The 26,565-nt window shown below is 40.0% G+C and overlaps 1 protein-coding gene across 1 annotated transcript in view; it reads right to left on the reverse strand.

Moving 5' to 3' along the window:
• Positions 1-26,012, reverse strand: part of LOC137295916 (uncharacterized) — a 39,593-nt gene extending 13,581 nt beyond the window's left edge. Inside the window, exons 1-5 of the mRNA XM_067827493.1 lie at positions 25,911-26,012; positions 23,775-23,942; positions 2,548-2,586; positions 2,020-2,148; positions 341-431 (exon numbers count right to left, since the gene is read on the reverse strand). Coding sequence (XP_067683594.1) covers positions 388-431; positions 2,020-2,148; positions 2,548-2,586; positions 23,775-23,889 — 327 coding nt within the window. The 5' untranslated portion in view covers positions 23,890-23,942; positions 25,911-26,012 and the 3' untranslated portion in view covers positions 341-387. The remainder of the gene's footprint in view (positions 1-340; positions 432-2,019; positions 2,149-2,547; positions 2,587-23,774; positions 23,943-25,910) is intronic.
• Positions 26,013-26,565: the final 553 nt, after the last annotated feature.

Genomic DNA, 26,565 nt, shown 5'->3' on the forward strand with positions numbered 1-26,565 from the left:
CCAGGATCCCCATCTCCACCGACACAGGGACGCAACCCACGGCAAACGGGTTGGTGGACCAAATATCCCCCCGGGTCCACTACGGGGGTGTCGGCGAGCTCTTGGCGTTACCCAGCACCCACCACGAGGAGGTGGCTCGCCACGGGTGCCCCTTTTTCAGGGAGTTGTTCATGGAAAATGATAAGGTCTCATTTAGAATGTATTTCGTCATGAAATGGAATTTTAAAGCTATATCCTGGATTGTTTTCTGACAAAATTTGATGTTTGTTTACCTAGAGCTTACCAATATTATCGTACAGAAATGGATCTGGTTCTGTAAGTGTTAAATGGCAATACTTACACGACTTGTTTCACTGCACCAGCTCTGGGAAACATGTTTCCATGCACTTACACTGCTTGGTAACAGTCATGACTTCTCCCAACGAGTACTCCTGAAGGAATAGATGGTGTCAGTACAAAAAAAGGCTGTTTATCAAGTATATATTTCCATGCAATAGTGCATGCTCGAGGCACAAATACATTACCCAAGCTGCTTGCTAACAGTCATATGACTTATCCCACTAGGTGAACAGAGGCAATTTTTTTAACAAACTAGTTTGCCTAGGGTGAGATCACGTTTGTCACATGCTTTGTTGTGGGGCAGGACCCAAGTCCTGACAGCTCTCACCACCTGTGTGGCAGACATTTATCAAAATTAGATCAATATGTTACGTAAATACAGTCCATGATGTTAATGAAAATGAATATTACGAATGTATGGTATATATGAGCTTAACTATTTTCCAGGTGTATACACGTACGTGTGGTGTACAGTCTGAACTAGTCATTGTTGTGAAATAGTAGTTCATTGTGGTTGAATTCAGTGAAACCCTGTACAAACTAGTAGATTTTGTTTGTTGTTTGAAATATTCTAAAGTTCATAATCAGTTTTGAGATGGTTGTCTTTATATAATGGAGTCTGGACCACACAATCCTGTGACTGACATGACATGCTGTTTGTGAGCTTGTCTGACTGCTCACATTCATCATGAGAAGCAAGGTTGACTGACCCGATTTAACCTGTATCTTAACAGGACGAGTGAATCATGTCTTGTGTGTATATATTTGTGTGTAGCAATATTGGACTAAGTTTGTTCAGAAAGCAGGGTGTCCAGATTGTTAGGGTCCTTTATGACAGGGATTCTCCATTTTTGCTTAGGTGCTACTTGCATATCAACTAATAATGCTTATCATGTGGAGCTTTAATGTACAGAACTATATTTTGTATGTTTGCATTTGCTAGCCTCAATCTGTGAAACCTCTTTAAAGTGGACATTTGTCTGTACAAACTCTGTATGAGTTCCATGTTAAACCAAACATCCACCTGACTGGGGTAGTTCCTTCTATGCCTCATTGTGTGATTTATTGTTGGTTTCACAGGGTTCCTGGAGCAACATATCCAGATTAATCAGGTTTCACAGTGGGTTGTCATTTTTGTATTTTTAGACATTATCACCGTGGTGCATAAAAAGGGTTCACACAAATATCAACCTCTGCATCTTGTTTTGATTCAAACATTTAAATAAGTGATTTTTCAGTGTGCACTGCCGCTTTTGACAAATCTGTAGTTTGCTGGGCTATACTGTTTTGTTGTTTTGCCTTACAAGAAGAGCTGTAATGATGCTTCTTTGTGTGACAGATGACAGAGGGATTGTGAATTAGTTGTTAACTTACTGGCAAGTATAATACAGGGCCTAGATTTTCGAAGCTGTCTTAGTGATAAGTGCCATGCATTAACATTAATGTTAGCTCTAAGAGAGCTTCGAAAAACTAGACCCAGGATTGTATTTTCTCCACAACGGTTCTGAATAGTTCAAGATTCATTTCGCGTAATGTCACCATGACCATAAAACATTCATGTTTAGATTTAAGTATTATGGGATTGAACTGGCATGCAGATGGTTCAAATGATCAACTTTCAGAATTTTGCAGTTCACAGAAATGTTTTGAAAGTGATAAATGTCAAGTGGAGAAGCTTACCATATTTCCTCCAATTGACATCCTTTACAAGACACCAACGTGGAACAACAAATGACAGGGAAAATGGTGATGTTTGTGCCTCCAAGAGGAACGAGCTGTCTTCCACCAGCAGTATCCGAACTTCATGATCTGAAGACAGTGACAAGTGGGAGCAATGATAAATCTGTGTTACGAGATACTGTACTTCAACCCTTCAGATTTAAAATTTTCAGTTGATGTCTTAATGGATTATTTTGTAACAGCACAAAACCTCATGTCACTTCCCCACCTACTGTAGTGATGGGGTAGCTCAGAGGTTAAAGTTTTCACTCAGTGCCAGAAAACAGGGTTTGTTTCCCCTCATGGTCACAGTGTGTGAAGCTCATTTCATGGGTTCCCTGCTGCAATATTGCAGGAATATTGCTGAAAATGGTAACTATCCACATTCTGTATGACATCACTGTCAAGTTATAAAAAAATTAACACGTACAAATGTCTTTTTTGATATGGCCTCACTTTCCTTGTACCAAAGACGATATTGGTACTCACAGCAGGCATGTTTTTGTGCCCCCTTCTCGAGATATATTCCTGAAACAGACGTGTAAAGATACAATTTATATGATTGTTGTGAGAATGTTTGACATCCCTGTTACAGAGGATATTTGGACCAGCTTTTTTCATGTTAACTCAAAAATTTCTAATAATTTGCCCATAAAATAGTCTCAGCTGATCTACCAAAGGTGTGGAAGGTTTATACAGCACTACCTTCCGGTGTTAATTATATTGCACCAAGTTATCCATATCAGCAGTTTTGAATTTAATGAAAAGCAAATACATTAAAATCAAAGCATCCACCTGTTCCTTTATTTTTTTTTCTCCAATTCCTCCCACAGCACTATTCGCAGGTGGTAATGAAAATTGTAAAATATTAAAGAAGCACACACAGTATACCTCCAGAAAGCTGTGTGCTTCATCTGCACACACAGTAATGACAAAATGTTGCGGTCATGAATATTTTTTATCAGTAGATGTATATCATTTTACATGGACTTACTGGTATTGTTCAAGATCTATTCCATCACCTAACTGTTTTCCCTGTAGTTACAGGTGTTGTTGAAATCTAGAGTTCAGGTTGGTTGATGTTGAGAAAAAAAACAATGTTCTGTGTCTGCTACATGTTGCATTTTTGTAGCCTAATTCTCATTTTCTGGCATATTTTGACCAATGTTGAAATATTTTTCATATTTTTTTTCTTTGTTATCATTCACTGTCATATGACTGATAGGTGTTTAACACTGCATTCAGCAATATTCCAACAATATGGCTGTGGTCTGTAAAGAGTTGTCTGGTCTAGACATAACTAAAGTGATCCTGAGCATTGATCTACGCAAAAGGGATAGAGTGTGTGCTCTTATGACCAATTCTAACCCAGATCTTCACAGGAACTGTTTAAATGAAATACTCAAGATGTGCTGGTGGTCTGTAAATAAATGTCTAGACCAGAAAACCCATTAATTCTTATTGTAAGAATGATGTTATTGTGTGTCTTTGTACCATGATCAGTCTAATGGGCCAGACAACCGAGTGATCAACAACATCAGCATTGATCTGCACAATTAGGAACAGATGACATGCCAACCAAGTCAGCAAGTCTGACCACCTGATCCTGTTAGTCGCCTTTTGTGGCAAGCATGGGTTGCTGAGGACCTGTTCTACGCTTGGACCTTTACGGGTCACCTGGCATCAGTCTAATGACACCCTCCTCAAGACCACCCAACCACTTGCCACACTCCAAACCAAGCTTCAGACCAAGGACACCCTCTTCTATACCATCTAACCAATAACCACACACCAAACCCAGCATCAGACCAGTGACACCCTCTTCAAGACCACCATATAAATAAACACACACCAAACCCACAATCAGATTTAAATGACACCCTCTTGAACAGCACCCAACCACTTGCCACACAACAAACCTAGCTTCTAAATGAAGACACCCAGCATCAGACCAGTAACACCCTGCTCAAGACCATCTGTCCAACAGCCAAACCAAACCTAACTTCAGACTAAGGACACCCTCTTCAAGACCATCTAACCAATAGCTACTCACCAAACCCACCATCAGATTAATCACACCCTCTTCAAGACCACCCGTCTTTTGACTTTTTGTCATAGTTTAGCTTCATTTTTTCTTGTGAAACTTTCATGTTCTGTCTGGCCAACTCACTTGCTTTTGATAGCCTGTCCCTAAATGTAGACACATACTCTAAGAGATTGATCTCAGGTCTGTCATGGAGCCATTGTTCTTTTAAGTGTTTTAGTGGCCTACGCACAGTGTGACCAAATACAAGCTCAAAGGGGCTAAACCCTAAACTTTCCTGAACTGACTCACCGACAGCAAACAACAACAAATGCACACCCTCATCCCGATAACACTCTCAAAACGATAAGTCTTGATCATATTCTTCAAAGTTTGATGAAACCTCTCAAAAGCTCCCTTTGACGCTGGATGATAAGCACTTGACGTAACTTGCTTAATACCTAACTGGTACATAGCTTGTTAAAACACCATAGACATAACATTTGAGCCCTGATCAGATTGAACATCTGGCAAACCATCTAAGGTGAAAAACTTGATCAAAGCCTTGACAATCACAGGAGCAACAATCATACGAAGCTGGAAATCTGGCATAAGCACACATGATTGTGAGTAAATAGTGATTACCAGACTTAGTCTTAGGTAGTGGACCAACACAATCAATAATAACTCTACTAAAAGGTTCCTCAAAAGCTGGTATAGGTTTTAAGGGAGCGGAAGGAATTTTGTGATTTGGTTTTCCAACAATTTGGTATGCATGACAGGTCTTACAAAATTCAGTCACATCTTGTCTCACACTGGGCCAAAAGAAATGTGCCAAAATGTTCTCACAAGTTTTGTTTACACCCAAATGACCTGCCATGGGACTTTCATGTGCCAATGAAAGTACATGTACAAAAATACGAAAATACAAGTACAATTGATGGTACAATTTCCATTCATCCTCCGCAGGAACATCTGGTGACCTATATTTCCTCACCAAAACACCATCCGTGTAGTAATAACAAACTAGAACCTTGCTAGCCTCCTCAAGAGAAACAGCCTTACTAGCCAACTTATACACCAACTTTCACCTCACCTGAAAACAGATCTGAAGTCAAATTCACAAAATGGAGAGGAGCAGAAGAATTGCCACCTACACTGAAGCAAAACATCTGAGTTAGCTGAAGACTTGTCAGAAAGAGGCAAAATATCCTTCAAAATCAAAGATTGAAGAGCTCCAGTATCCCTCAAGATAATAACGTGCCGTGGGGTAGAATTATCTCCCATAAGTGACACAGAATCCTTAGACACAAAGGGCAAAAACTCCTTCAGAACCTGAAGACTTACTCTCGCAAACAAAACTCTCCTCAGAACCACCTGGTAAAAAGGCTTAGGTGCGATGGACACAAAAGCATTTGGGGAACCTGTAGCCTGATTTTTAAACTGGAGTTTGTAACATGCAGACAGCAAATGACCTGGCTTTTTACAATACACACAAACAGGATCAGAACCACTGGTAGTCTTAGGCTTACACTGAGAAGTATGTGACTGCTTGCCACTTGAATCTGAACCTGTTCTAATACCACTGTAACCTGCATGTCCTGAGGTCTTAACTGTGGAAAAGCCCTTTTGGCCAGAAAACTTTGTATTACCCACAGAGTTAAAAGAACTCTTGTGAGTCAAACAATCATCTACCAACATTGCTGCCTTATGCAAGTTGTCACCCTTGAAATCTTCCATCAACACTGTCTCAAACCATCAAAATCTGTGACCTCCTTAGACCCAAACCACCTATCAAACAATGTTTTCCTTTTCTCTAGCAAACTACAAAAGTCTCATTATCCCTTTTGTGAGCATTTCTGAATTTTTGATAAGCCTCAGGCACTAGCTCATAAGCTTTCAAAAGGGTACTCTTGACAAGATCATAGTCTGAGCTTTGCTGTACTGACGAGGCTGATTAAGCATCCTGAGCTTTAACCTTCAAAACTGTTTGCAACAGCATAGTCCATGACTCCCTAGGCCAGCAACTTTCTCAATATGTAGAAAATATTTGTCTACATCTTTCGCATTATAAAGGGGTACAAGCCTAGCACGCCTTGCAATGTCCAATGAGGAAAAATCTGAGGTCTGAGAAGGGTTTTCAAGTTTTTTCAGTGCAATTTCTTTGTCAGTTTCCAATTTCTTCAATTCTAATTTCCCTTTCTCATTTTCCTTTCTCCTTTTTCTCTCTTTTTCTTTTTCTATTTCCATCCTTTTCAGTTCTATTTCTAATGTTTTCATTTCCAACTGGTCTGAATATTCCTCTGGCACCATTTCCAAAACATCTTCAAAAACTCCCTCATCAATATAGTGATTCAACACAATTTTCAAAATCTGAAATTTCCTCATTGTAGGTTTGGCATCAAGTTGAGTTTCAAGTTTGTGAAGAAATTTGCAATAAATCTGATTTCCTCAACTGACTAATTGTCTCAGAGTCAGGGGACAATACAAACTTCTCAAGTTCAAACACCATTTTGCTGGTTCCTCAATTAACTTGTTGCAAAATTGAAAAAATTTGAAATAAATTTCACAAATGGTCTCAAATGTCAAATGAATTCTCTTCCCCAATTTTGTTACGGTTAAGAATTTACTGTGACAAACAATGTAAGAAATCCCCTTGTGAACCAGCAAAACAGAACAACTCATAAACATTCAAATTATGTATTATTATGCAATGAGAGCAAGGTATACGAAGTCACAAGTCAATTTCACTATGCTGATTACAAATACAATTCAAGAGAGACAAAATCTAAGTCAGTGGGTCACAAAATACATTTAGTAGTAAACTCACAAAAGTATTGGTGTGAGAGAGAATCAACTATGCAGAATGTAAAGTGTCGGTCTGACAGTGGATAATGTAGGTTCAGGCATTGACGGGTTTTGATGATCAAGCGTTGGTAGTGATGTATATCCTGCAGTTAGTATGAATGAGTGTCACCCTCAACATGGCAACCAGCCGTTTTTTATATATACAGTCACTTCCCGAAAGTTCGGGCACTTACGAACATCATCAACACTGTAGAATGCCCTCGAATCCCGGAAGTAAACACATAGAAAACTAGGAGCAGATAAATTCCAGAAAACCAGAATCCTAAAATGAAATGTGACCCATCATAATTATTATTCAAAACACTAAATGTTGTGACCCAATAATAATTATTACTTAATTAAAAACAAAAATGTACAGAAAATACACACTCGTAACACTACACACTAAACCAGCATCAGACCAATGACACCCTCTTCAAGACCGCTTGGAAAATGGTCCCACACCAAACCCAGCATCAGGCTGTCAAGACCACCCAACCAATAGCATCACACCAAACCCGGTATCGGACTAATAGCACCCTCTTCAAGACCGTCCGTCAAGTAGCTACAAAGCTAATCAGCATCAGACCAATGCCTCCCTCTTAAACACTGTCCGTCCAACAGCCACACACCAAACCAGTAGCAGCCCATTGACGCCCTTTTCAAGGCCACCCAACCACTTGCCACACACCAAACCTAGCTTCAGAATAAAGACACCCTCTTCAAAACTGCATGACCAATAGACACACCCCAAAACCAACATCAGAATAATGACACCCACTTACTGAGTGCCAGACCAATAGTCACACACCAAACCCAGCATCAGCCCAGTGACACCCTCTTAAAGACTGTCCATCCAATAGCTACCCACTAAACCACCATCAGACCAATAACACCCTCTTCAAGATCAACCAACCAACAGCATCACACCAAACCCAGCATCAGACCTTTTCAAGACCACCCAACCAATAGCATCAAACCAACCTCAGACCAGTGACACCCTCTTCAAGACCACCCATTCAATAGCATCACACCAAACCTTCCATCAGACCAGTGACACCCTCTTCAACACCACCCACTTGCCACACAACAAACCTAGCTTCAGACCATTAACACCCTCTTCAAGACCATGGGTCCAACAGCCTCAAACCAAACCCAGCTCCAGATTAATCACACCCTCTTCAAGATTGTAAAATCAATAGCATCACACCAAACCCAGCATCAGACCAGTGACACCCTCTTCAAGACCGTCCAGCCAATAGCTACACACTAAACCAGCATTATATCAATGACACCCTCTTCAAGACCGTCCAGCCAATAGCTACACACTAAACTAGCATTAGATCAATGACACCCTCTTCAAGACCAACCAACAAGTAGCCACACACCAAACCCTGCATCAGATCAGTGACACCCTCTTCAACACCATCCAAACAATAGCATCCCACCAAACCCAGTATCAGACCAGTGACACCCTCTTCAAGACCGTCCAGCCAATAGCTACACACTAAACCAGCATCAGAGCAATGACGCCCTGTTCAAGACCATCTAACCAATAGAGACACACCAAACCAAGCATCAGACCAGTGGAACTCTCTTCAAGACCACCAAACAGCCACACACCAAACCAGCATCAGCCCAATGACACCCTCTTCAACACCACCCAACCACTTGCCACACAACAAACCTAGCTTCAGACCAGTAACACCCTCTTCAAGACCATGGGTTTAACAGCCTCACACCAAACCCAACTTCAGCATCAGCCCAGTGACACCCTCTTAAAGACCGTCCGCACAACAGCCACACAGCAAACCAGCATCAGTCCAATGACATCCTCTTCAGCACCACCCAACCACTTGCCACACAACAAACCTAGCTTCAGACTAATGGCATCCTTTTGAAGACCTTCTTTCCAATAGTTATACACCAACCCAGCATCAAACCAATCACACCCACTTTAAGATCATCTAACCAATAGCTACTCACCAACCCCAACATCAGACCAGTGACATCCTCTTCAAGACCGCCCAACAGCCACACACCAAAACAGCATCAGTCCAATGACATCCTCTTCAGCACCACCCAACCACTTGCCACACAACAAACCTAGCTTCAGACTAATGGCATCCTTTTGAAGACCTTCTTTCCAATAGTTATACACCAACCCAGCATCAAACCAATCACACCCACTTTAAGATCATCTAACCAATAGCTACTCACCAACCCCAACATCAGACCAGTGACATCCTCTTCAAGACCGCCCAACAGCCACACACCAAAACAGCATCAGTCCAATGACATCCTCTTCAGCACCACCCAACCACTTGCCACACAACAAACCTAGCTTCAGACTAATGGCATCCTTTTGAAGACCTTCTTTCCAATAGTTATACACCAACCCAGCATCAAACCAATCACACCCACTTTAAGATCATCTAACCAATAGCTACTCACCAACCCCAACATCAGACCAGTGACATCCTCTTCAAGACCGCCCAACAGCCACACACCAAAACAGCATCAGCCCAATGACACCCTCTTTAAGACCACCCGACCAATAAACACACACCAAACCTAGCTTCAGACTAAGGACACCCTCTGCAAGACCTCCAACCAACAGGATCACACCAAACCCAGCATCAGACTAAGGACAACCTGCCCAAGACCATCCATCCAATAGCTTCTCATCAAGCAGCTTCAGAATAATGACATCCTCTTCAAGACCGCCCAACCAATAGGCACTAAAAAAAAGTTGAGCAAATTGTTGCAATGCATGCTTTTGAATTGGAATGTTTCGAAATATGAAAATTCTCCGCAATATCCACCTCATATTTATGCATATAAATTAACATGCATGAAAGTACAAGTGTGTGTCCATACTAAAAGTGTAATGTCAACAAAAGTAAAACTTTCAGTTATTGGTGTCAGAGTGAAACAGATTTGCAGACTGGAATATGTTATATGTTCAGTCAATGCTTATAAGTGAGTGAGTGAGTGGGTGAATATAGTTTACTCAACACTCTGCAGTATTCCATCTACATGGCGGCAGTAAATAATCGAGTCTGGACCAGACAAACCAGTGATCAACATCATGAGTATTGCTTAAAAATCTGATATTTTTTTTATCATTCCAAATGAACTTGGAAGATTAAAGCAATATAATATAAATCTGAAGGAGGATTGAGAATGATTGATACAAATGTTGACCAATGTTGAAATATTTTTCATATTTTTTTTCTTTGTTATCATTCACTGTCATATGACTGATAGGTGTTTAACACTGCATTCAGCAATATTCCAACAATATGGCTGTGGTCTGTAAAGAGTTGTCTGGTCTAGACATAACTAAAGTGATCCTGAGCATTGATCTACGCAAAAGGGATAGAGTGTGTGCTCTTATGACCAATTCTAACCCAGATCTTCACAGGAACTGTTTAAATGAAATACTCAAGATGTGCTGGTGGTCTGTAAATAAATGTCTAGACCAGAAAACCCATTAATTCTTATTGTAAGAATGATGTTATTGTGTGTCTTTGTACCATGATCAGTCTAATGGGCCAGACAACCGAGTGATCAACAACATCAGCATTGATCTGCACAATTAGGAACAGATGACATGCCAACCAAGTCAGCAAGTCTGACCACCTGATCCTGTTAGTCGCCTTTTGTGGCAAGCATGGGTTGCTGAGGACCTGTTCTACGCTTGGACCTTTACGGGTCACCTGGCATCAGTCTAATGACACCCTCCTCAAGACCACCCAACCACTTGCCACACTCCAAACCAAGCTTCAGACCAAGGACACCCTCTTCTATACCATCTAACCAATAACCACACACCAAACCCAGCATCAGACCAGTGACACCCTCTTCAAGACCACCATATAAATAAACACACACCAAACCCACAATCAGATTTAAATGACACCCTCTTGAACAGCACCCAACCACTTGCCACACAACAAACCTAGCTTCTAAATGAAGACACCCAGCATCAGACCAGTAACACCCTGCTCAAGACCATCTGTCCAACAGCCAAACCAAACCTAACTTCAGACTAAGGACACCCTCTTCAAGACCATCTAACCAATAGCTACTCACCAAACCCACCATCAGATTAATCACACCCTCTTCAAGACCACCCGTCTTTTGACTTTTTGTCATAGTTTAGCTTCATTTTTTCTTGTGAAACTTTCATGTTCTGTCTGGCCAACTCACTTGCTTTTGATAGCCTGTCCCTAAATGTAGACACATACTCTAAGAGATTGATCTCAGGTCTGTCATGGAGCCATTGTTCTTTTAAGTGTTTTAGTGGCCTACGCACAGTGTGACCAAATACAAGCTCAAAGGGGCTAAACCCTAAACTTTCCTGAACTGACTCACCGACAGCAAACAACAACAAATGCACACCCTCATCCCGATAACACTCTCAAAACGATAAGTCTTGATCATATTCTTCAAAGTTTGATGAAACCTCTCAAAAGCTCCCTTTGACGCTGGATGATAAGCACTTGACGTAACTTGCTTAATACCTAACTGGTACATAGCTTGTTAAAACACCATAGACATAACATTTGAGCCCTGATCAGATTGAACATCTGGCAAACCATCTAAGGTGAAAAACTTGATCAAAGCCTTGACAATCACAGGAGCAACAATCATACGAAGCTGGAAATCTGGCATAAGCACACATGATTGTGAGTAAATAGTGATTACCAGACTTAGTCTTAGGTAGTGGACCAACACAATCAATAATAACTCTACTAAAAGGTTCCTCAAAAGCTGGTATAGGTTTTAAGGGAGCGGAAGGAATTTTGTGATTTGGTTTTCCAACAATTTGGTATGCATGACAGGTCTTACAAAATTCAGTCACATCTTGTCTCACACTGGGCCAAAAGAAATGTGCCAAAATGTTCTCACAAGTTTTGTTTACACCCAAATGACCTGCCATGGGACTTTCATGTGCCAATGAAAGTACATGTACAAAAATACGAAAATACAAGTACAATTGATGGTACAATTTCCATTCATCCTCCGCAGGAACATCTGGTGACCTATATTTCCTCACCAAAACACCATCCGTGTAGTAATAACAAACTAGAACCTTGCTAGCCTCCTCAAGAGAAACAGCCTTACTAGCCAACTTATACACCAAGCAATACTTTAGTGTTTTGAATAATAATTATGATGGGTCACATTTCATTTTAGGATTCTGGTTTTCTGGAATTTATCTGCTCCTAGTTTTCTATGTGTTTACTTCCGGGATTCGAGGGCATTCTACAGTGTTGATGATGTTCGTAAGTGCCCGAACTTTCGGGAAGTGACTGTATATATAAAAAACGGCTGGTTGCCATGTTGAGGGTGACACTCATTCATATTAACTGCAGGATATACATCACTACCAACGCTTGATCATCAAAACCCGTCAATGCCTGAACCTACATTATCCACTGTCAGACCGACACTTTACATTCTGCATAGTTGATTCTCTCTCACACCAATACTTTTGTGAGTTTACTACTAAATGTATTTTGTGACCCACTGACTTAGATTTTGTCTCTCTTGAATTGTATTTGTAATCAGCATAGTGAAATTGACTTGTGACTTCGTATACCTTGCTCTCATTGCATAATAATACATAATTTGAATGTTTATGAGTTGTTCTGTTTTGCTGGTTCACAAGGGGATTTCTTACATTGTTTGTCACAGTAAATTCTTAACCGTAACAAAATTGGGGAAGAGAATTCATTTGACATTTGAGACCATTTGTGAAATTTATTTCAAATTTTTTCAATTTTGCAACAAGTTAATTGAGGAACCAGCAAAATGGTGTTTGAACTTGAGAAGTTTGTATTGTCCCCTGACTCTGAGACAATTAGTCAGTTGAGGAAATCAGATTTATTGCAAATTTCTTCACAAACTTGAAACTCAACTTGATGCCAAACCTACAATGAGGAAATTTCAGATTTTGAAAATTGTGTTGAATCACTATATTGATGAGGGAGTTTTTGAAGATGTTTTGGAAATGGTGCCAGAGGAATATTCAGACCAGTTGGAAATGAAAACATTAGAAATAGAACTGAAAAGGATGGAAATAGAAAAAGAAAAAGAGAGAAAAAGGAGAAAGGAAAATGAGAAAGGGAAATTAGAATTGAAGAAATTGGAAACTGACAAAGAAATTGCACTGAAAAAACTTGAAAACCCTTCTCAGACCTCAGATTTTTCCTCATTGGACATTGCAAGGCGTGCTAGGCTTGTACCCCTTTATAATGCGAAAGATGTAGACAAATATTTTCTACATATTGAGAAAGTTGCTGGCCTAGGGAGTCATGGACTATGCTGTTGCAAACAGTTTTGAAGGTTAAAGCTCAGGATGCTTAATCAGCCTCGTCAGTACAGCAAAGCTCAGACTATGATCTTGTCAAGAGTACCCTTTTGAAAGCTTATGAGCTAGTGCCTGAGGCTTATCAAAAATTCAGAAATGCTCACAAAAGGGATAATGAGACTTTTGTAGTTTGCTAGAGAAAAGGAAAACATTGTTTGATAGGTGGTTTGGGTCTAAGGAGGTCACAGATTTTGATGGTTTGAGACAGTGTTGATGGAAGATTTCAAGGGTGACAACTTGCATAAGGCAGCAATGTTGGTAGATGATTGTTTGACTCACAAGAGTTCTTTTAACTCTGTGGGTAATACAAAGTTTTCTGGCCAAAAGGGCTTTTCCACAGTTAAGACCTCAGGACATGCAGGTTACAGTGGTATTAGAACAGGTTCAGATTCAAGTGGCAAGCAGTCACATACTTCTCAGTGTAAGCCTAAGACTACCAGTGGTTCTGATCCTGTTTGTGTGTATTGTAAAAAGCCAGGTCATTTGCTGTCTGCATGTTACAAACTCCAGTTTAAAAATCAGGCTACAGGTTCCCCAAATGCTTTTGTGTCCATCGCACCTAAGCCTTTTTACCAGGTGGTTCTGAGGAGAGTTTTGTTTGCGAGAGTAAGTCTTCAGGTTCTGAAGGAGTTTTTGCCCTTTGTGTCTAAGGATTCTGTGTCACTTATGGGAGATAATTCTACCCCACGGCACGTTATTATCTTGAGGGATACTGGAGCTCTTCAATCTTTGATTTTGAAGGATATTTTGCCTCTTTCTGACAAGTCTTCAGCTAACTCAGATGTTTTGCTGCCGCTGCTTTTATAAATCAACGGATGCCGTTCCGCGTCATTGACTTGATCTATATTTTTTGACTATCCATTCTAATAATTTGCCCATAAAATAGTCTCAGCTGATCTACCAAAGGTGTGGAAGGTTTATACAGCACTACCTTCCGGTGTTAATTATATTGCACCAAGTTATCCATATCAGCAGTTTTGAATTTAATGAAAAGCAACTACATTAAAACCAAAGCATCCACCTGTTCCTTTATTTTTTATTCTCCAATTCCTCCCACAGCACTATTCGCAGGTGGTAATGAAAATTGTAAAATATTAAAGAAGCACACACAGTATACCTCCAGAAAGCTGTGTGCTTCATCTGCACACACAGTAATGACAAAATGTTGCGGTCATGAATATTTTTTATCAGTAGATGGACTTACTGGTATTGTTCAAGATCTATTCCATCACCTAACTGTTTTCCCTGTAGTTACAGGTGTTGTTGAAATCTAGAGTTCAGGTTGGTTGATGTTGAGAAAAAAAACAATGTTCTGTGTCTGCTACATGTTGCATTTTTGTAGCCTAATTCTCATTTTCTGGCATATTTTGACCAATGTTGAAATATTTTTCATATTTTTTTTCTTTGTTATCATTCACTGTCATATGACTGATAGGTGTTTAACACTGCATTCAGCAATATTCCAACAATATGGCTGTGGTCTGTAAAGAGTTGTCTGGTCTAGACATAACTAAAGTGATCCTGAGCATTGATCTACGCAAAAGGGATAGAGTGTGTGCTCTTATGACCAATTCTAACCCAGATCTTCACAGGAACTGTTTAAATGAAATACTCAAGATGTGCTGGTGGTCTGTAAATAAATGTCTAGACCAGAAAACCCATTAATTCTTATTGTAAGAATGATGTTATTGTGTGTCTTTGTACCATGATCAGTCTAATGGGCCAGACAACCGAGTGATCAACAACATCAGCATTGATCTGCACAATTAGGAACAGATGACATGCCAACCAAGTCAGCAAGTCTGACCACCTGATCCTGTTAGTCGCCTTTTGTGGCAAGCATGGGTTGCTGAGGACCTGTTCTACGCTTGGACCTTTACGGGTCACCTGGCATCAGTCTAATGACACCCTCCTCAAGACCACCCAACCACTTGCCACACTCCAAACCAAGCTTCAGACCAAGGACACCCTCTTCTATACCATCTAACCAATAACCACACACCAAACCCAGCATCAGACCAGTGACACCCTCTTCAAGACCACCATATAAATAAACACACACCAAACCCACAATCAGATTTAAATGACACCCTCTTGAACAGCACCCAACCACTTGCCACACAACAAACCTAGCTTCTAAATGAAGACACCCAGCATCAGACCAGTAACACCCTGCTCAAGACCATCTGTCCAACAGCCAAACCAAACCTAACTTCAGACTAAGGACACCCTCTTCAAGACCATCTAACCAATAGCTACTCACCAAACCCACCATCAGATTAATCACACCCTCTTCAAGACCACCCGTCTTTTGACTTTTTGTCATAGTTTAGCTTCATTTTTTCTTGTGAAACTTTCATGTTCTGTCTGGCCAACTCACTTGCTTTTGATAGCCTGTCCCTAAATGTAGACACATACTCTAAGAGATTGATCTCAGGTCTGTCATGGAGCCATTGTTCTTTTAAGTGTTTTAGTGGCCTACGCACAGTGTGACCAAATACAAGCTCAAAGGGGCTAAACCCTAAACTTTCCTGAACTGACTCACCGACAGCAAACAACAACAAATGCACACCCTCATCCCGATAACACTCTCAAAACGATAAGTCTTGATCATATTCTTCAAAGTTTGATGAAACCTCTCAAAAGCTCCCTTTGACGCTGGATGATAAGCACTTGACGTAACTTGCTTAATACCTAACTGGTACATAGCTTGTTAAAACACCATAGACATAACATTTGAGCCCTGATCAGATTGAACATCTGGCAAACCATCTAAGGTGAAAAACTTGATCAAAGCCTTGACAATCACAGGAGCAACAATCATACGAAGCTGGAAATCTGGCATAAGCACACATGATTGTGAGTAAATAGTGATTACCAGACTTAGTCTTAGGTAGTGGACCAACACAATCAATAATAACTCTACTAAAAGGTTCCTCAAAAGCTGGTATAGGTTTTAAGGGAGCGGAAGGAATTTTGTGATTTGGTTTTCCAACAATTTGGTATGCATGACAGGTCTTACAAAATTCAGTCACATCTTGTCTCACACTGGGCCAAAAGAAATGTGCCAAAATGTTCTCACAAGTTTTGTTTACACCCAAATGACCTGCCATGGGACTTTCATGTGCCAATGAAAGTACATGTACAAAAATACGAAAATACAAGTACAATTGATGGTACAATTTCCATTCATCCTCCGCAGGAACATCTGGTGACCTATATTTCCTCACCAAAACACCATCCGTGTAGTAATAACAAACTAGAACCTTGCTAGCCTCCTCAAGAGAAACAGCCTTACTAGCCAACTTATACACCAACTTTCACCTCACCTGAAAACAGATCTGAAGTCAAATTCACAAAATGGAGAGGAGCAGAAGAATTGCCACCTACACTGAAGCAAAACATCTGAGTTAGCTGAAGACTTGTCAGAAAGAGGCAAAATATCCTTCAAAATCAAAGATTGAAGAGCTCCAGTATCCCTCAAGATAATAACGTGCCGTGGGGTAGAATTATCTCCCATAAGTGACACAGAATCCTTAGACACAAAGGGCAAAAACTCCTTCAGAACCTGAAGACTTACTCTCGCAAACAAAACTCTCCTCAGAACCACCTGGTAAAAAGGCTTAGGTGCGATGGACACAAAAGCATTTGGGGAACCTGTAGCCTGATTTTTAAACTGGAGTTTGTAACATGCAGACAGCAAATGACCTGGCTTTTTACAATACACACAAACAGGATCAGAACCACTGGTAGTCTTAGGCTTACACTGAGAAGTATGTGACTGCTTGCCACTTGAATCTGAACCTGTTCTAATACCACTGTAACCTGCATGTCCTGAGGTCTTAACTGTGGAAAAGCCCTTTTGGCCAGAAAACTTTGTATTACCCACAGAGTTAAAAGAACTCTTGTGAGTCAAACAATCATCTACCAACATTGCTGCCTTATGCAAGTTGTCACCCTTGAAATCTTCCATCAACACTGTCTCAAACCATCAAAATCTGTGACCTCCTTAGACCCAAACCACCTATCAAACAATGTTTTCCTTTTCTCTAGCAAACTACAAAAGTCTCATTATCCCTTTTGTGAGCATTTCTGAATTTTTGATAAGCCTCAGGCACTAGCTCATAAGCTTTCAAAAGGGTACTCTTGACAAGATCATAGTCTGAGCTTTGCTGTACTGACGAGGCTGATTAAGCATCCTGAGCTTTAACCTTCAAAACTGTTTGCAACAGCATAGTCCATGACTCCCTAGGCCAGCAACTTTCTCAATATGTAGAAAATATTTGTCTACATCTTTCGCATTATAAAGGGGTACAAGCCTAGCACGCCTTGCAATGTCCAATGAGGAAAAATCTGAGGTCTGAGAAGGGTTTTCAAGTTTTTTCAGTGCAATTTCTTTGTCAGTTTCCAATTTCTTCAATTCTAATTTCCCTTTCTCATTTTCCTTTCTCCTTTTTCTCTCTTTTTCTTTTTCTATTTCCATCCTTTTCAGTTCTATTTCTAATGTTTTCATTTCCAACTGGTCTGAATATTCCTCTGGCACCATTTCCAAAACATCTTCAAAAACTCCCTCATCAATATAGTGATTCAACACAATTTTCAAAATCTGAAATTTCCTCATTGTAGGTTTGGCATCAAGTTGAGTTTCAAGTTTGTGAAGAAATTTGCAATAAATCTGATTTCCTCAACTGACTAATTGTCTCAGAGTCAGGGGACAATACAAACTTCTCAAGTTCAAACACCATTTTGCTGGTTCCTCAATTAACTTGTTGCAAAATTGAAAAAATTTGAAATAAATTTCACAAATGGTCTCAAATGTCAAATGAATTCTCTTCCCCAATTTTGTTACGGTTAAGAATTTACTGTGACAAACAATGTAAGAAATCCCCTTGTGAACCAGCAAAACAGAACAACTCATAAACATTCAAATTATGTATTATTATGCAATGAGAGCAAGGTATACGAAGTCACAAGTCAATTTCACTATGCTGATTACAAATACAATTCAAGAGAGACAAAATCTAAGTCAGTGGGTCACAAAATACATTTAGTAGTAAACTCACAAAAGTATTGGTGTGAGAGAGAATCAACTATGCAGAATGTAAAGTGTCGGTCTGACAGTGGATAATGTAGGTTCAGGCATTGACGGGTTTTGATGATCAAGCGTTGGTAGTGATGTATATCCTGCAGTTAATATGAATGAGTGTCACCCTCAACATGGCAACCAGCCGTTTTTTATATATACAGTCACTTCCCGAAAGTTCGGGCACTTACGAACATCATCAACACTGTAGAATGCCCTCGAATCCCGGAAGTAAACACATAGAAAACTAGGAGCAGATAAATTCCAGAAAACCAGAATCCTAAAATGAAATGTGACCCATCATAATTATTATTCAAAACACTAAATGTTGTGACCCAATAATAATTATTACTTAATTAAAAACAAAAATGTACAGAAAATACACACTCGTAACACTACACACTAAACCAGCATCAGACCAATGACACCCTCTTCAAGACCGCTTGGAAAATGGTCCCACACCAAACCCAGCATCAGGCTGTCAAGACCACCCAACCAATAGCATCACACCAAACCCGGTATCGGACTAATAGCACCCTCTTCAAGACCGTCCGTCAAGTAGCTACAAAGCTAATCAGCATCAGACCAATGCCTCCCTCTTAAACACTGTCCGTCCAACAGCCACACACCAAACCAGTAGCAGCCCATTGACGCCCTTTTCAAGGCCACCCAACCACTTGCCACACACCAAACCTAGCTTCAGAATAAAGACACCCTCTTCAAAACTGCATGACCAATAGACACACCCCAAAACCAACATCAGAATAATGACACCCACTTACTGAGTGCCAGACCAATAGTCACACACCAAACCCAGCATCAGCCCAGTGACACCCTCTTAAAGACTGTCCATCCAATAGCTACCCACTAAACCACCATCAGACCAATAACACCCTCTTCAAGATCAACCAACCAACAGCATCACACCAAACCCAGCATCAGACCTTTTCAAGACCACCCAACCAATAGCATCAAACCAACCTCAGACCAGTGACACCCTCTTCAAGACCACCCATTCAATAGCATCACACCAAACCTTCCATCAGACCAGTGACACCCTCTTCAACACCACCCACTTGCCACACAACAAACCTAGCTTCAGACCATTAACACCCTCTTCAAGACCATGGGTCCAACAGCCTCAAACCAAACCCAGCTCCAGATTAATCACACCCTCTTCAAGATTGTAAAATCAATAGCATCACACCAAACCCAGCATCAGACCAGTGACACCCTCTTCAAGACCGTCCAGCCAATAGCTACACACTAAACCAGCATTATATCAATGACACCCTCTTCAAGACCGTCCAGCCAATAGCTACACACTAAACTAGCATTAGATCAATGACACCCTCTTCAAGACCAACCAACAAGTAGCCACACACCAAACCCTGCATCAGATCAGTGACACCCTCTTCAACACCATCCAAACAATAGCATCCCACCAAACCCAGTATCAGACCAGTGACACCCTCTTCAAGACCGTCCAGCCAATAGCTACACACTAAACCAGCATCAGAGCAATGACGCCCTGTTCAAGACCATCTAACCAATAGAGACACACCAAACCAAGCATCAGACCAGTGGAACTCTCTTCAAGACCACCAAACAGCCACACACCAAACCAGCATCAGCCCAATGACACCCTCTTCAACACCACCCAACCACTTGCCACACAACAAACCTAGCTTCAGACCAGTAACACCCTCTTCAAGACCATGGGTTTAACAGCCTCACACCAAACCCAACTTCAGCATCAGCCCAGTGACACCCTCTTAAAGACCGTCCGCACAACAGCCACACAGCAAACCAGCATCAGTCCAATGACATCCTCTTCAGCACCACCCAACCACTTGCCACACAACAAACCTAGCTTCAGACTAATGGCATCCTTTTGAAGACCTTCTTTCCAATAGTTATACACCAACCCAGCATCAAACCAATCACACCCACTTTAAGATCATCTAACCAATAGCTACTCACCAACCCCAACATCAGACCAGTGACATCCTCTTCAAGACCGCCCAACAGCCACACACCAAAACAGCATCAGTCCAATGACATCCTCTTCAGCACCACCCAACCACTTGCCACACAACAAACCTAGCTTCAGACTAATGGCATCCTTTTGAAGACCTTCTTTCCAATAGTTATACACCAACCCAGCATCAAACCAATCACACCCACTTTAAGATCATCTAACCAATAGCTACTCACCAACCCCAACATCAGACCAGTGACATCCTCTTCAAGACCGCCCAACAGCCACACACCAAAACAGCATCAGCCCAATGACACCCTCTTTAAGACCACCCGACCAATAAACACACACCAAACCTAGCTTCAGACTAAGGACACCCTCTGCAAGACCTCCAACCAACAGGATCACACCAAACCCAGCATCAGACTAAGGACAACCTGCCCAAGACCATCCATCCAATAGCTTCTCATCAAGCAGCTTCAGAATAATGACATCCTCTTCAAGACCGCCCAACCAATAGGCACTAAAAAAAAGTTGAGCAAATTGTTGCAATGCATGCTTTTGAATTGGAATGTTTCGAAATATGAAAATTCTCCGCAATATCCACCTCATATTTATGCATATAAATTAACATGCATGAAAGTACAAGTGTGTGTCCATACTAAAAGTGTAATGTCAACAAAAGTAAAACTTTCAGTTATTGGTGTCAGAGTGAAACAGATTTGCAGACTGGAATATGTTATATGTTCAGTCAATGCTTATAAGTGAGTGAGTGAGTGGGTGAATATAGTTTACTCAGCACTCTGCAGTATTCCATCTACATGGCGGCAGTAAATAATCGAGTCTGGACCAGACAAACCAGTGATCAACATCATGAGTATTGCTTAAAAATCTGATATTTTTTTTATCATTCCAAATGAACTTGGAAGATTAAAGCAATATAATATAAATCTGAAGGAGGATTGAGAATGATTGATACAAATAGATTTATTAAAACTTTGAAATTATCCACCTTAGGATGTTATGTTTTAAAATGTGAAAAATATATCCATTCAATATACCTTTCAAACACATATTTATTTTTGGAGCAAATTGTAAAACTTTTAAAAAACCCTTTCTGACATGAAACTATTTCACAAACATTATGTTGACCCAAATAATATTTAAGAAATTCTATCCCAACCACTATGGTTCAATCACTACTTCAAAAACTTTCATAAAGATTTGGTTAGAGAAAGGAATTTTAAATACTATGGATATATTTGATATATTTTTACTATCAACAAAATCTTTAAAAGAAAATTGTCATATCTAAGGTACTGTTTTTAGATTTTAGATATTTGCTGATATTACCTAAATAATTTGAAACATGCTTTAAAGCACTGGCATTATATCCCATTTAGGAATTTGAATGTTAACCAGTCCCAGATAGATTTAGTAAAAGCATCAAAAGACAGCAGGATTTTTTATGATAAACTTATTTCCTACACGTTTTTGATAAATGGCAGTTTTTATTTCCCGAAACTGACTTTGATTCAAAACATATTTTACAGTAATAGAAAAGGTTACAGTGAGTGAGTGTGAGTGAGTTTAGTTTTATGCCAGCTATATGGCGGCAGTCTGTAAATAATCAAGTCTGGACCAGACAATCCAGTGATCAACAACTTAGCATCGATCTGCACAAATGGTAACCAATGACATGTGTCAACCAAGTCGGCAAGCCTGACCACCTGATCCTGTTAGTTGCCTCTTACAACATGCAAAGTTGCCTTTTATGGCAAGCATGTTTGCTGAAGGCCTATTCTACCCTATTCTACCTTCACCGGTCAGAAAGGGTTACAAGATACCAAGCTTATTGACTTTCAGTATATAGATTTCTACAAGGTATTATTTATACAACAGAAGAATTGGTCAAAGTGAAAAAAGTTGTTAGCAGTTTGTGTTGTTTTTGCAATGATGCAAATGAAAGTGTCATGTGTAATGGAAAGGATACAGATCTTGTGGATAAACTTACAAATTTAAGAAATCTTATCCTCATCTAGTGATATCATCAAAAAACATGATTTGGTTTGGTACTCTTCATGAAAATAGATTACTAATCACATCATTGCAGCATAGAGACATCCACATATGCAGTATTAAAATATGCTCAAAATCTAACTTCACAGATAAAAACTCTAAAACAAATATCCTTTGGGGAAAATCATATAAAAAAATATAGTAAAATGGATAATTCCAGTCATAAATGGAGCCTTCTCTCTCCAGTACTTTGACTATTCTAAACTCTACTGATTTGTACCTGACATTATCAATACATTATCTATGGAATGATTTATGCATGTTTCTGAATGATTTATGCACATTGATATACCTCTACACCATTTAGCTGCATAACTATAAGCTGTATGTATCACAGTTTTGTATACATGTGAAATGATGATTTTGGGAATCAATAAATGAAAAACAACCTTAAACATGGTTTCAAATTTGAAAAGTGTTAATCACACAGATATATGTCCAAAAGCAATATTCAAGGTTATGCATCACTGAATACGAAGTTTATTTAAACAGCTGTGGTACAGTAAGGCGTCATGTCGAAAAATATAAATTCATGGTAAAATGATGGCAATGATGTATTTACCTTCTCTATTCTATATATGAATATTGAAACTTTGCATATGAAAATCATGACACTGCCGCTGCTTTTATAAATCAACGGATGCCGTTCCGCGTCATTGACTTGATCTATATTTTTTGACTATCCATAGATAGATATAGTAATATTTATATCAGTTCTTTATGTAAATTGATCCGGGTTAATATTGAGTTTTAGTAATCCATGCTTGTTGTTTGATGCAACTAATGGGATGAGGTGATCAGGCTCGCTGATTTCATTGTATCCCTGTTGAGTAGATCGATGCCCATGCTGTTAAAGACTGGTCCAGACTCAATCATTTACAGACCTAAGTCCTACAGATGGAATATTACTGGGTGAGAAGTAAAAGCTCAATCAACCTAATAATTATGTATGTATGCAGTGATGCATGCATACCCTCAAATCTTTATATTTATGCAGTGACAAATGCATCCTCAAATACATATACTTATATATATGCACTGATGTATCTTCTCAAATGTTTTTACATATGCAGAAATGTGAGTATCCTCGCCAATCTTGATAAATATATGTATATATGCAGTGATGCATGTATCCTCTCAGTTCTTTACCTACATGCAGTGATGAATGTATCCTCTCAAATGTTATATACTGAATCAAAAAAGAAACTTCACGAAAGGTAATTTTTAAAATAAGGAATAATTTTTCTCTGGCATCACGAGCAAAAGACCGTCAAATCATCCCACGTCATCTGCGTGACATATTTCTGCTGGCTACACAAACCTGGGCTGAGATGTTTAGTGGTCGACTGTCCTCGCAGACCATTCAAAACTGGTTGCCGACTGCCAATCTCCATTCTCGACATCCATATCGTGGGCCAATATTGACACCATTTCATCAACTTCAGCGTCTGCTATGGGCCCAACATCACCTCCGATGGACCTAGAGAGACTGGAATCGAGACATCTTTAGCGATGAATCCAGACATATTGTCTGGAGCGATGTCATGAATGGTATGCCCAATGTTGTGTACAGGAAGTTGACAGATTCGGGGGCGGAAGTTGCATGGCGTGGGGTGTTTTCTGTGGATCTTCAGAATTTGCAAAAACTTAGCGCTACCTTGCAAGAGCAATGGTGCAGAATCCCCAACCACGTGTTCACAAGCATCAGGCAGTCGATGAGGAGACGGTGTGTGCCAGAAAGAATGTGAAGTTTCTCTTTTGACTCAGTATATATATATATATATATATATACATACACCTGTACATATACATACACACAGAGTTAGGGATATATGCAAATTTTGAAATCATTAATAGTGATTATATATGTATTTGACACAGACAAGATATCATAAAATACCAATATGCCTAACTTATTTTGTCCAGTATATGCAGTGATGTATCCTCTCGAATGTTTACATATATATATACTAACACATACATGTAGCTATGTATCCTCTCAATGTTATATACTCATGGTAAAAAGTTAAGCAACACCCCTATTTTGATAAATGACACAAATTGGATTTATTGCAGCTGGATGGTGACCTTGGCATGCTTGGATTTTGTGTCTTACATGAAGAAGATAACAATGAAACAGAGTGAGTTTACTTTTACGCCGCACTCAGAAAGATTCCAGCTATATGGCGGTGGTCTGTAAATATTGGGGTCTGGACCTGTCAATCCAGTGATCAACAGCATGAGCATCGATCTGCGCAATTGGGAACCAATGACATGCGTCAACCAAGTCGGCGAGCCTGACCACCCGATCCCGTTAGTGGCATCTTATGACAAGCATAGTCGCCTTTTTCGGCAAGCATGGGTTGCTGAAGGCAACAATGAAAATGAGTGAGCGAGTGGGTTTAGTTTTACGTCGCACTCAGCAATATAACAGCTATATGGCGGCGGTCTGTAAATAATCGACTCTGGACCAGACAATCCAGTGATCAACAACATGAGCATCGATCTGCGCAATTGGGAACCGATGACATGCATCAACCAAGTCAGCGACCCTGACCACCCAATCCCGTTAGTCGCCTCTTACGTTAAGCTGAGTCGCCTTTTTCGGCAAGCATGGGTCGCTGAAGGCAACAATGAAAATGAAGTATGAGACAAAGGACAACATTTACTAACATTATGGTGTTTATTGAGCAAAACAAAAATAAGTAGGTGATAAGCAACAAATTTCATCACAGTACATGTTCGGAATCTATGTGGAGGAAACGTTTAAGTTCGAAAGGAATAAAGAGAAATGGTGCAAGGAACAGTTGAATGTCTCCAACATGTTTTCATGTACAGGAAGCAATCAGTATTCAGTGTATCCTCCTTTGTGTTTGACAGATGCACACCTTTTGGGCAGGCACCAAACCAACTTTTAAAAAGTTTTCTTTGGCATATCGTTTCATTTATGCACTATGGTGTTTCTGAGCTGATTCAAACTGTCCACGTGATTGTCACGTCTGGTAAAACTGCGGCCAATCTAATCCCAAACATGTTCTATGGGGTTCAGGTCTGGACTGACATTGGGCCACTCCAAAGATTTAATTCCAAGATGATATTTGGAATCCTAAATAACACCTGCGCGGTGAGGACGTGCATTGTCGTCATGGAGGATTAGATGTCGGTTTGAATTTGCAAGCATGAATAGCATAAGTGTATTAATTGTTAATGACCTCACCGAGGTACGAAACCTGTGAACATGGTGAAGTTGTTGCCTGTCTACACAGACAATATAAATGTTAATCTTTTATTAACTACTCAAAATATATTCTGCCGAATTAATTGTATTTTAAACAATTTTATCACTGGCAGTTTCGCCCCTAACATTGTTTTCTATTTTGTTGAATATACGTCATACCTAAGAAATAAACTCTTTTTGCACAATTAAATAAATAATCATTCCAAATTCACAACATACCTGTGGATTACAACAACATGTTAAAGTTGTTGCCAGACATGGTGTGTGCTGGGCCTCTGGCACATGTAGCAGTCATGGAGAGCAGTCATGTGACCTGTCTCTGCAACATTTTCAGGGACTGCATGTGCCAAAGCCCAGGATGTACCTGTCAGACCACAAGTAGGGTGGACTGTTTACACCAACATCAATGTGAGTGCTGGAAAGTATGGTGAAGTGTTAGTGCCAACCGGATTTCAGCCTGTGACATTTGAAAAAGATGGTTCTTTAAAACAGACGACCTACTACAGTAATGTGCTGAATAAGCTCCATGGAAGACAGATACCCAATTTTTAGACTCCACAAAGACTGTTCATAATTTTTAATTGACATATATCAATTCAGTAAGCATGAGCCAATATTGTGGATACCTGCACATTCCATGAACAACGCTACATGTGCCAACGCTCCCCTAATCAACAAAAACCAAACCAAAACAAGAACAATTGAATCAGATGCGCGATACACGGTCACTCAGGAACCCTGTTCCCCTCAACGTATGCAGCACTACCAGCTCTATAGGAGGTTTTACAGCAGCAGATACGCTTAATGCATTGTCACACAATATACCAGCAGTTAAACATCCACATAGTGGAGCCAACGATGTACAGTAGTAGAC

The sequence above is a fragment of the Haliotis asinina genome, chromosome 9 (assembly GCF_037392515.1).
Source record: "Haliotis asinina isolate JCU_RB_2024 chromosome 9, JCU_Hal_asi_v2, whole genome shotgun sequence".
Lineage (NCBI taxonomy): Eukaryota > Metazoa > Mollusca > Gastropoda > Lepetellida > Haliotidae > Haliotis > Haliotis asinina.